Here is a 12,123-nt window from a genome sequence, read left to right as displayed (position 1 = left end):
CCTCTTACGTTGTAGGAAACCACAGCACCAGTTTGTATACAGCAAAACATTCTCCCAAATAACAATGAGAGAAAAGATCTGTGTACGAAGGAACTGCAGATGCAGGTTTAAACCAAAGATAGACACAAAAAGCTGGAGTAATTCGGTGGAACAGGCAGCATCTCTGGAGAGAAGGAATGGGTGATGTTTAAGAAGGTCTCGACCCGAAATGCTGCCTGCCCCGTTGAGTTACTCCAGCTTTTTGCGTCTATCTTCGAGAGAAAAGATTTGTTTGCCTCTTTCAGAGCTTGAGCTGAAATTAGCTGCCCTTCTCAGTAGCATTTGGAACCTTCTACTGCCACCTTAAATTTGGTGGTCTAGAAATGTATTCCACAAGAGAATGGTCATCTAGCAGCCAACCAATTTCAACATAGCCCAAATATTGTGTAGGAATGAGCTACAGGTGCCGGTTTAAACTGAAGATGGACACAAAATGCTGGAGTAACTCAGCAGTAACATCTCCAGAGATGCTGAGTTACTCCAGTATTTTGTGTCCAGCCCCAATATTGTATTGTTCCCGAGGCACAGAGTCTATGATTGTTTAACCACTACACGTTGGCTTGCATCAAAGCCTTGCAACCCAGAGGCAAGTGCTACCCACTAAATCCTGACACAATGTTGGCATTGAATTGAGGCAGAAATCACAACATTTACCAAATGACAAAAGATGGTGTTCACTGAACAAAACGATGACTATACTTCTGCTGCAACTCAAGACGTAACCAGAAGTCCTACACTGTCCAGAAATTATCATGATTTTCATTCTAAATAAGGAATTGACATATAACGCCAGAGGAACGTTTGATCATAACCACGTGTGTATTGCATCATCAAACTTGCCCAGATGGGTTTGAACATGAGGCAGCTGTGGGTGGTGTGAGTTAGTGTGGTATGCTGGTGTTTACAATTTGTTTTCTGATTTGTTGGCGAGCACGGCCACTTTCATTTCACTGCACTCTCGTATGTGTATGTGACAAATAAACTTGACTTGACTTGACTTGACTTGACTTGACTTGACTTGAGTTACATGTTGGACTCACAGCTTCTTTTCTGATGGGCCGCACGGCCAGAATGCTTCCTGATGGACTGTGGACCGGAGGCGCGCCTTTATCGAGGCGCCACGGTCTCGATGCCTCCCGGATCGATGCGTAGAAGCCCGGGTCAGGGACCTCGTGGGTCGAGAGGACTCGTGGCAGCGGCGAATCCTCGCGGGTCGACCCGCGGTCGATGGTCGATAAGAGCGTGGAGGACCACCGTGAGGGGGAGAATGGAAGAACAATGGACAATGGGGGGACACAAAGGACAATGGGGACCCGGCATGGGGGAACTGCTGTGGTGGGGGGGAGGGAGGGGGACAAAAGGGGGAGCCAGCGTGCCCTGTCACTTTAACAGTGTTGCAGGTGGCTGCTATTTGTTCACATTGTGTATTCAAGCAAAGAATCTCACTGTGCCTAATCACATGTGACAATAAAGCATTCCTATTCCTAAGATAAACAGCCAGTCGGCCAGCAATTATTAGTTAATATCGAACCTTCTGCAGGTGGATTGCAATGAAAAAGACCAATGTATTTCTCACAACGATTTAAAAAATCAGTAGAATTTAAACAATACCTTACTGCAGTTGATTTAAAAACTAAAGGACAAATGTGCACAAATCAGTCGGAACTTGCTGTTTCTTACCAGAAATCATATTATTAAAGATTTGTGTCTTACTATGTGGAAGAATAGCCAAAGCTACATTTACTGTCTATTTAGACTAATGTTTGCTGTGTTGCACCAAATATACGTCACTGTTAATAGAGGTGATTATTTGAGAAAAATACATTTGCAAAGCATAATTAATTTCCTTCACACTGCCTGTATTAAATGATGTATTTCATACTTACTGTCACTTTAGTTATCAGCTTTAAAACAACACCATTGCTTTCTTCCTCTGTAGGGCTTTCTGGTCGCTTTGCTGTATTGCTTTGCCAATGGAGAGGTAAGGAGAATGAAATGCTCCATAATTATGGAGTTCTTGCTGTGATGACGACATGAACATATTCGTGCTGTGATGATAACGGATATCATGTCTGTCTGTCTGTCTGTCTATCTATCTATCTATCTATCTATCTATCTATCTATCTATCTATATCTATCTATCTATCTATCTATCTATCTATCTATCTATCTATCTATCTATTTAAACTTCTCTCTCTCTCTCTGTGTGTGTCTGTGTGTGTGTGTGTGTGTGTGTGTGTGTGTGTTTGTGTGTGTGTGTGTGTGTGTTTGTGTGTGTGTCTTTGTGTGTGTGTGTCAGATTCGGCCTTTGATTCCTTGGTCCGCCAACACCACACGCTGAAACTCCGTGATTTTTTCCATTTCGCTAGTTAATTCACTTTTACATTCGCTCATGCACTCCTCAAAACATTTGGACATTTTTATGTACACATTTTTAAATAAAATCCTCCCCCACCCCCCACTCACTCATTTTGTCGCTGCCTGCTGGCCACCCACCATAACTCAGTATTTGGGGGTCTGAAGCATTTTGTCAGCTGCTGACGCCCGGCTCTGCTCGATAAACGCCAACATTTTACCCTACCGCTGGTGCCCGGCCCGGCTCTGTCACGCTGCCTCAAGCCAAACATCGTATGTTCACCCGCTCGGGTGAAAAGCTGCGGGGACACAGCCAGCGTGACAGAGCCGGCGTGTCAGAAGCGCCGAGGATGCGAGGCCTCACAGTCTCTGATGGGGCCGCTTTCACAGACTTTACCGTCAGCGGCACGGACAACTTCGGATCTAGTAGCAGAGTGGCTCCGTTAATGCATTCATTCCACAGTGAGTTCAGTTCGGTAACAACACTCCTCCCTCCCTCCCCTCCCAGGTCTCTGGTGCTGTAAGGCAGCAGCTGTACCTCTGCATCATTGTGCTATCCCCAATGAGATCAAAGTCTCTTGATCTTCATAAAAATACAGTGAACTGGAGGAAAAATATTTTTTTAAACATAATTCATTTTACATTTCCAATACATTTATTCCACGCGTAAAGTGTATTAATTCCCTCCACTCATTGTTATCGAGTGGCAAGTCCAGAAAGCAGAGGAAGAAGTCAAAGATGCCACATCTGCTCTGCAGTGCAATCCGTACTTCACTGCACCAGTGCATGGACAAGGGAAATCAAAGTGCATTGGTGTGTACGCTGCATTAATCTGGCAGCTCTAACGGGTCTATCCATTCACCTTCAGTGCAATCTGACCCTATGTCCATTAAAATTTCATTAATATCCTTTGGATTAAATCTTAATATAATGATTTTTATTTTAACAATGACCTGCTTAATTGCCCAAGAAAGTAACTTGCTATCAAAGGAGTAAAATGAGGATTGGTGTGGATGGAGAAGACTAGGTCTGTGTTTTCAAGTCTTTCAACAAACGAGAGGCAATTCCAATGACATTTCTAAAGCACCTACTGGATGCAGGAAGTCCAGAACCAGACTTCACAGCCTCAGAATATGGGACCTGCTGTTTAGTACTGAGATGGGGTAACATTTCTTCACTCAAAGGATGATGAATCTTTGGAATCTCTCTAAGGATTATGGCGTCTCACTTATTAAAGACTTCCTGGATATATTAGAGGAATCAAGGGATATAGATATTGCAAAGCAATGACCCAAAATCACACCCGATCTTGATGAATGGCGGAGCAGGCTTGTAGACTACTTCTGTATCCTTATCCCCCTGTCCCACTTAGGAAACCTGAACGGAAACCTCTGGAGAATTTACGCCCCACCCAAGGTTTCCGTGAGGTTCCCGGAGGTTTTTGTCAGTCTCCCTACCTGCTTCCACTACCTACAACCTCCTGCAACCTCCGGGAACCGCACGGAAACCTTGGGTGGGGCACAAAGTCTCCAGAGGTTTCCGTTCAGGTTTCCTAAGTGGGGCAGGGGCATTATGTTCTTGGTTATGCCCAGTAACCTGAAGCACATTCATTTTGATTTTACAATAGGTCCAAGCGGAACTGAAAATGCGTTGGCGATGTTGGCTGCTGGCAAATGACTTTGCGTGTTTTGGCTGTATCATGGGCAAGCACTTCAAGTATCTGGGAAAATGCTCCAAGCCCAGGTCAAATAGTTACATCAACAGCAGCAGCTACTGCTACAGTGACACCAGAACGTCCAGTGTACAGCTGAGCACAGCTCCAATGTCAGAGCTGCAGACACAGAAAGCCACAGTGATGGAGCAGTTCCCCCAGACCAGTGTCTCCGAATGCAGTAAAGAAGAGATGGGAGTTGGAGAGAGTCAAATCTAAAAGCCAGATTTAAGAGCGAATCAGGACTGGCAGGTGTGAAGGCCTTTAACACATGAAGTCAGCAAATATATGTTTGATTTTTACATTCTGACTGACCTCCACATTCTGCTGTAAATATTGCACCGTGCAAGTGATTCTTCTGGTGCTTTCAAGGCTCTCGTGGTGCTGTTACTGTTGCTCTGCACCCACAGAACAGGACTTCATGGGATTTGATTTTAAGTTGATGCTGCCAGCTAACATCGGCAGAAGTTCTGCAATCAGCTTCGGTGTGTCCATGAGTTAAGAGGCAGAAAGGGATATGCGGACAATGTGCGGACATTTGAGGGTGCCCGAGAAAGTTTGCAATGACTTCCGAACTAACGCTTGTGGTGTTACCCTACGCCCAACTCAATGTAGTCTATTGTTTTGCAAAGTGCCAGAGAAAACAATAGAGAATCCCATTGAATTTTCAACCGTGGTCCAGCTAATGTTTCGAACACTTGCATCCTGTGACCACACGCCATGGCCCACACTTTCCACAGCAACACATGTAGATACCAAGATGCGATCAAGTAAAAATTGCAACATAGCTTGCACATATTGCACGCTGAAGTGTACATTCCTCTTACCTTCAATCTTAACAACATATTTTACAAGAAATGTTACTTACCCCATGCATTTTTATTATTGTAGGTGTGAATATTCTTAAAGAATGTCATTTCTATGTTGAAATAAAAGTCTATTAAACCGCACTATGACAATCTTCCACCAGTTCCCATCTTTCAGTGATTGTTTCAAGTTAGGTACAGGATTGCTCTCTCCGTTATCAATGCAACCGTCTGCAGAGTAAATGGGACTTGCCAGTGAAGACAGCTGATCCACTGATACAAATGGAACACAGGTACGATACTATCAGCATCCTTCATGTCCCTTCTCTGCCTGAATTGCCAATTTTTAAAAAGTGATAGTCTGCAGGTTGTAAAGAAAGGCAGGTGAGAGGGGTGGGAGCCCCACTTTATGACACAGAGGGTGGTGGGTTAACAAAACAAGCTGCTAGAAGAGGTAGGTACACAAACATGCTGGAGAAACTCAGCGGGTGCAGCAGCATCTATGGAGCGAAGGAAATAGGCAACGTTTCGTGCCGAAACGTTGCCTATTTCCTTCGCTCCATAGATGCTGCTGCACCCGCTGAGTTCCTCCAGCATGTTTGTGTACCTTCGATTTTCCAGCATCTGCAGTTCCATCTTTAACAAGCGGTAGTTGAGACAAGGCACTATAACGTGTAGGAAGGGACTGCAGATGCTGGTTTAAACCGAAGATAGACACAAAGATGCGGGAGTAGCTCAGCGGGACAGGCAGCATCTCTGGGGAGAAGGAATGGGTACCCTAACTACATTTCTGGGAACATTAATGAGGATAAGAAATGCAATGTATGGATGGATGGGCCATCACAGGCTAGACAACATCCAAATCACAGGAGCAATCAATCCTCATGGAGGCAAGAACGTTTGCCTGGTTGTTGAGGGCCATCCATTGAGATATAGTCATGCAACGTGGAAATAGGCCCTTCCGCTCAACTTGCCCATGCTGACCAAGATGCCCCATCTACACTGAAGATGGACAGAAAAAGCTGGAGTAGCTCAAGTGGTCATGCAGCATCTCTGGAGAAAAGGAGCATGTGACATACTTAGGTTGACAATCTTCTTCAGACAGAGTCAGGGGAGAGGGTCGGCACTGATGCCTCAGGAAAGGTGGAGCCCACAATGGTCCATTGTTGGCTGTGGACAAGGATACAAACAGTGAAACCAGCAAGACGACTTGGGCGGGGTAAGGACAAAAAGAGAGGGAATGCAACGGTTACTTGAAATTACAGAAATCAATAATCATACTGTTGGGGTGAGGGCTGCCCTAGGGGAATATGAGGTGCTGTTCCTCCAATTGGCATAGGCCTCTTTCTGAGAGAGGAGGAGGCCCAGGACGGAAAGGTCGGCATAGGATATTTGGCAACTGGGAGATTGTGTAGGCCAAGGCAGACTGAGCATCAGTGTTCAGTGAAACATTCGCCGCGCCTGCACTTGGTCTTGTTGATATATAGGAGTCTACACCCAGAACAACGGATACAGTAGATGAATTTGGAGGAGGTGCAAGTGAACCTCTGCCTAACCTGAAAGACTCCTGGGGTCCGTGGCCAGAGTGGTGGGAGCAGGTATAGGGACAGATGTTGCACAGATCCTGTGGTTGCCGGGGAAACCTGAGGAGGGGGTGGTTTGGGTGGGACCAGGTGGGACAAGTTGACCAGGGAGTTGCGGAAGGAACGGTCTCTGCAGAAAGCAAAAACCATATTAACTCGATGTGTCACCAATTGTGTTTTGACTTTCCAAAGCTGTCTGATGTGGGTACAATTACCATTTGAACTAATTGGATGTATTGGTGGATAGGAAAGATTTAAACGGGTATCGGAATTAAAGGGGCCAGGTCATTAAGGAACCCGGTTGATTGGGTTTGCTAGCTGCTTGCAGGTAAGCCCCTCACTCACGTTATTTAGTTTTCCCCATCTCTCTCTCTCTCTACCCCCCCCCTCCGAGGTTGGTGCTTCTGTTTGCCTTTATTTGCTTCAGTTTTACTTGTTTGAGTGTTATTTATCACATTGTAGCTTTTGAAAGATTCAAGCGGGTGCCAGGCGCTTTCTAAGGTCTGAATCGGCCCGTTTGCGGGGCCTTTCATTGCCCCTCGCGGCTTAAAATCAAACATCAAGGCAGTCGAGGCTCCTGATGTTGAAGCCCTCGCCGGCTGATTTTAAGCTGCGCCGGGCGATAAAGGCCTCGCGAACGGGCGATTCAAGCCTCAACCAGGTCAGCTCCCGATGTTACCATCCACAGAGCCCACAGCTGAAGCCGTGTGTGTGTGTGTGTGTGTGTGTGTGTGTGTGTGTGTGTGTGTGTGTGTGTGTGTGTGTGTGTGTGTGTGTGTGTGTGTGTGTGTGTGTGTGTGTGTGTGTGCCCCCCCCCCCCCCCCCCCCCCCCCCCCCATGTTTGATAGCGATTTCCGCCCCTGAATAATGTACATGGAAATCATGATTTTAGGTTGAATCTCTATGTTGCAATATTTGTTAATATTGAGGAAACCCTACAGACACAAGCTAATCGTGAAGAAGGACTGATAGGGGCATGGGGAGGAGTCAATGGTGTGTTAAGCCCTCTGCATCTAGATAGAAGGAATTCAATGACTTCACACTCTCTTTGAATGACAAGATCAGAGAATGTTACTTTTAATCCTATTGTGGTGGCTGTACCAGCTGCCTTGGCCGTTGCTCCATTCACCATACCTCTATCACATTCTCTCTCTCTCTCTCTCTCTCTCTCTCTCTCTCTCTCTCCCTCCTCTCTCTCTCTCCCTCCCTCTCTCGCCCCCCCTCTCTCCCCCCCTCCTCCCTCTCCCCCTCTCTCCCCTCCCCTCTCTCCCCCCCCCCTCTCCTCCCCCCCCCTCCCTCTCTCTCTCTCTCCCCCCCCCCCCTCTCTCTCTCCTCTCTCTCTCTCCTCTCTCTCTCTCTCTCTCTCTCTCTCCCTCTCTCTCTCTCTCTCTCTCTCTCTCCCCCCCCCCCCCTCTCTCTCTCTCTCTCCCCCCTCCCTCCAGAACCAAGCAGGAAGTAGAAGTACTGATTTCCGTAAACAGAGCGATCTATCCTCTCTCTCCCCCCCCCCCCCCTCCCTCTCTCTCTCTCTCCCCCTCCCTCCCCCTCCCCCTCTCATCCCCCTCTCCTCTCCCCCCCCTCTCTCCCCACTCTCGCCAGGTACGACAGTAGATGAAATGACGCTGCAGGAGTGTTCAGAAGGGAGACTCAGGTTAAGAGAAACCATTAACTGATGTCAGGTTCTTGTCTTTGACATTTCCAATGTGGGAAAGAAACCCCTGACTCTCAAACCCATCTCTACCTCTCATCATTTTACATTCGTGTTGCATGTCTCCCCGCAACCTTTGACGTTCCAGAGAAAACAATCCATGTCTGTCCATCCTCTCCTTGAAGCTAATGCCACCTAATCCAGGCATCACTCTGGTAAACCTTGTCTGCACCTTCTCCAAAGCCTCCAAATCCTCCTTGTAATTAGTTGCCAAGTTCCCACGTGTCACTTGTGGCTTAAAATAATAACAATTTAATCCATTCAATATTTTTTTTGTGTACCCTTGAACCAAAGATGAACTGTGTTGCCAAATGCAATGGGAAAAACTGTACTGAACTGCACTGAAAAACACAGTCAATGAGAAATATTGAAATCTGTCCACGTAGACAAAAGCAATTCAGCCATAAAAATGGAAAAGGTTCTTACAGACGTTTCAAGATACTGAAAGCAATTCTGAACCCAAATGCATGGAAGTCCAGGAACTGAGAAGGAATTTCAAAAGACAACAAATAATTAAATATTAAATCAAAAACCTGCAGAAGCTGGAAGTCTAAATTAAAAACAGAAAATGGTGGAAGTGCAATGTCTTCAATCTGAAACATGAACTCTGTGTCTCTTTCCACAGGTGCTGCCTGACTGGCTGGTTTCTGCATTTATTACTTTTATTTCACATTTCCAGCATCTGCAATTTACATTAATTTTAATTTACTATTGAATTCACCCAAGAATTCAAGCCTTTCTCCTCCATTTCTTTTGCATTTTAATTCAAAAAGGTTTATATTTCCTTTCCCATCTGTATTCAGGCTTTGACCAAATTACCATACAGAGCCACAATTTGTTTATTTGCAAATGTCTCTGGCAGTTCTGCCAGTGTCTTAGGCCTGAAACAGTGCCTCTGTTTCACCTTCCATAAATGCTGCCTCACTGTGACCATGTTTTGCAGTTTCTGTACAAATATCTAAATCTATGATGATTTTCCAGGTTAAGCTCTTCAACATTTTACATTCTGCTTGGCAGCACTTGTCTTTGGCAATAAATACTGGGAATAGAGTACCAGCAATGCTATTTGTAATAGAGGGCCAGCAGTGTCATTTGTAACAGAGGACTGGCAATGGAATGACTGGGCTTATATTCACTGGAATTTAGAAGGATGAGAGGGTATTATAGAAACATACAAAATTATAAAGGGACTGGACAACCCTTAGGAAACATGTTCCCGATGTTGGGGGAGTCCAGAACCAGGGCTCACAGTTTAAGAATAAGGGGTCGGCCATTTAGAACTGAGATGAGGAAAAACCTTTTCACCCAGTGAGTTGTGAATTTGTGGAATTCTCTGCCTCAGAAGGCAGTGGAGGCCGATTCAATGGATGCATTCAAACGAGAGTTAGATAGAGCTCTTAGGGCTAGCGGAATCAAGGGGTATGGGGAGAAGGCAGGAACGGGGTACTGATTGTGGATGATCAGCCATGATCGCATTGAATGGCCGTGCTGGCTCGAAGGGCAGAATGGCCTACTCCTGCACCTATTGTCTATGCAATGCCATATGTAATAGAGGGCCTTCAATGTCATTTGCATACATTCCCTACAATGACTGCATTCATACACATTAGATAACATCAGCTGCAATCTAGATAGGATGTAAATCTTGGATTATATTTTAACACTGTGTTTAGTTAAGTTTAGTTTAGTTTAGAGATACAGCGCGGAAACAGGCCCTTCGGCCCACCGTGTCCACTCCAGCCAGAGATGCCCGCACATTAACACAATCCTACACACAAGGGACAATTTACAATTATAACAAACCAATTAATCTAGCAAGCAGTCTAGATGTACAATGTATAGAATACTTACTATGCTATCCTGGTTGATGTGTGGATGAGGTGTAAAATGTCTGTAATATTTCCACAACACTTGCATTAACTGAGTTTACAGAAGCCTGAGGCCTCCCATTAAAGAGGAGAGATAGAAGACAACCAGGAATCAAGTCGATTGCATAACTCGGGTCCTGGTGCAATTTTAATAAAACAATCCTTGAAAGCGATGTTCTCTGTCCTGGGTCTCCTCCATGGCCAGAGTGAGCAACACCGGAAATTGGAGGAACAGCACCTCATATTCCGCCTGGGGAGTCTGCATCCTGCGGGCATGAACATTGAATTCTCAACATTTTGTTAGCCCTTGCTGTCTCCTCCCCTTCCTCAGCCCTCGGGCTCCTCCTCCTCCTTTTTCATTCCTTCTCCCCGCCACCCCCTATCAGTCTGAAGAAGGGTTTCGGCCCGAAACGTTGCCTATTTCCTTCGCTCCATAGATGCTGCTGCACCCGCTGAGTTTCTCCAGCATTTTTGTGTACTTTGAAATCTAGATTGGTGATAAATGTCAGGTACAAGAAGCTAACATAGCGCACTCTTTTGTTTTCTGTACAGAAATTCAAAAATTCTGGAACAAAATATTTGAAATCTTTACAAAATTATTTAAAACAAAACTTCTACCTAGAGTAGAATGGATCATTTTTGGAATGTCGGAAGCTAACCCTGAATTAAATATGTTTCAAAGGAACTTACTTAATTACGGGCTAATAATCGGAAAAAAGCTTATACTTAAAATTTGGAAAAATGCTCCAATACCAACAACAAAAATGTGGATTTCAAACATGTTTGAAACATTACACTTGGAAGAGATGAGACTCCTCCTAGCAGGTAAAGCAGATCACTTCCAAAAGACGTGGTCTGCATTTATGGAACTATTACAAGCTAAGGTGCAATAATGTCAAAATATAAAGGCTACCAGGACCGGGTAATGGGGGGTATAAAATAAATTTTTAATAAAAACACGGTTGGTAGATCCTTTTTTGCGGAGTTTTGTGTTACAATAGATCGACTGATTTTCCTTTTTTTTCCTTTCTTTCTAGGGTCTTAATTATTTTCTTTGCTTCCTTCTCTAATTCCTTCCCTAAGGGGTTCTTTTCTTCCAACACTTTCCTGCACCTTCACGATTCTTGCTTACTTTTCTTACTTCTTTTATTTCTTTCTCTTTTAAAGCTCAAAAAATGAAGTGGTACAACATAATGTAATAAGATATATGCGATGTATTAATGTGATTTACTGTACTACTAATAAAAATAAAATTTAAAAAAAAAAAAAAAAAAAAAAATCTAGATTGGGTCCAAAAGCCTTCCAGGATAACCGCCTCTTTCTTTAAACATTACATCAGATGCTTCACCTGAAAAATAAACCAGCCCTTTGGAAAACAAACTAAACCTGGATGAATTAAATAAAGGAATCTTTATCTGGATTCGATAAAACCCGGTGAACCCAGGTGCAAATCCAGATCAGTGGACGACCGTTACATATCACATCATGTGTTGATGATTAGTGAGCTTCACCTTCTGCCACAAACTGTTCTTGTTATGAAAAATGTCACGGCCATTAAAACAATCGCCTCATATAATTCCAGAAGCATATTGACCCATCTACTAGTTACATTGCATTCTCTCCAAACTGCAATGGAAAGAATGCCAAAGAAAACCCATGTTATCTTTTACATAATTAAACGTACCTTATTTAGGTCATGACTATCCATTCAAGTCATTTTGCTGCTCACAGAAAATGACCTTGAGGATTAGAAGCTTTAACTGTCATTCCAGATTAAGAGAATCTCAATGACATTCACCGTAAAACCTTTAGTTCAGTTTAGTTCAGGCCTTTCCACCCACTGAGTCCACACCGAACAGTGATCCCCGCACCCAAACACTATCCTACACACACACACAAGAGATAATTCACAATTATACCAAAGGCACAAAAATGCTGGAGAAACTCAGCGGGTGCAGCAGCATCTATGGAGCGAAGGAAATAGGCACCTTCGATTTTCCGCACCGTTGCCTATTCTTAATCGCTATTATACCAGTCAATTGACCTGTTTTCA

The 12,123-nt window shown here is 44.4% G+C and overlaps 1 protein-coding gene across 1 annotated transcript in view; it reads left to right on the top strand.

Annotated features, from left to right (window-relative positions):
• The window catches only part of LOC129708216 (glucagon-like peptide 2 receptor), a 105,395-nt gene extending 100,084 nt beyond the window's left edge, over positions 1-5,311 (top strand). The window contains exons 12-13 of the mRNA XM_055653839.1: positions 1,979-2,020; positions 4,022-5,311. Of these exons, the coding sequence (XP_055509814.1) occupies positions 1,979-2,020; positions 4,022-4,324 (345 nt within the window). The 3' untranslated portion in view covers positions 4,325-5,311. The remainder of the gene's footprint in view (positions 1-1,978; positions 2,021-4,021) is intronic.
• Positions 5,312-12,123: the final 6,812 nt, after the last annotated feature.

Source organism: Leucoraja erinacea, chromosome 23 (assembly GCF_028641065.1).
Source record: "Leucoraja erinacea ecotype New England chromosome 23, Leri_hhj_1, whole genome shotgun sequence".
Taxonomy (NCBI): Eukaryota; Metazoa; Chordata; class Chondrichthyes; order Rajiformes; family Rajidae; genus Leucoraja; species Leucoraja erinaceus.
Note: the sequence above shows the minus strand (reverse complement) of the source record. Positions and strands in the feature narration are given on the sequence as shown.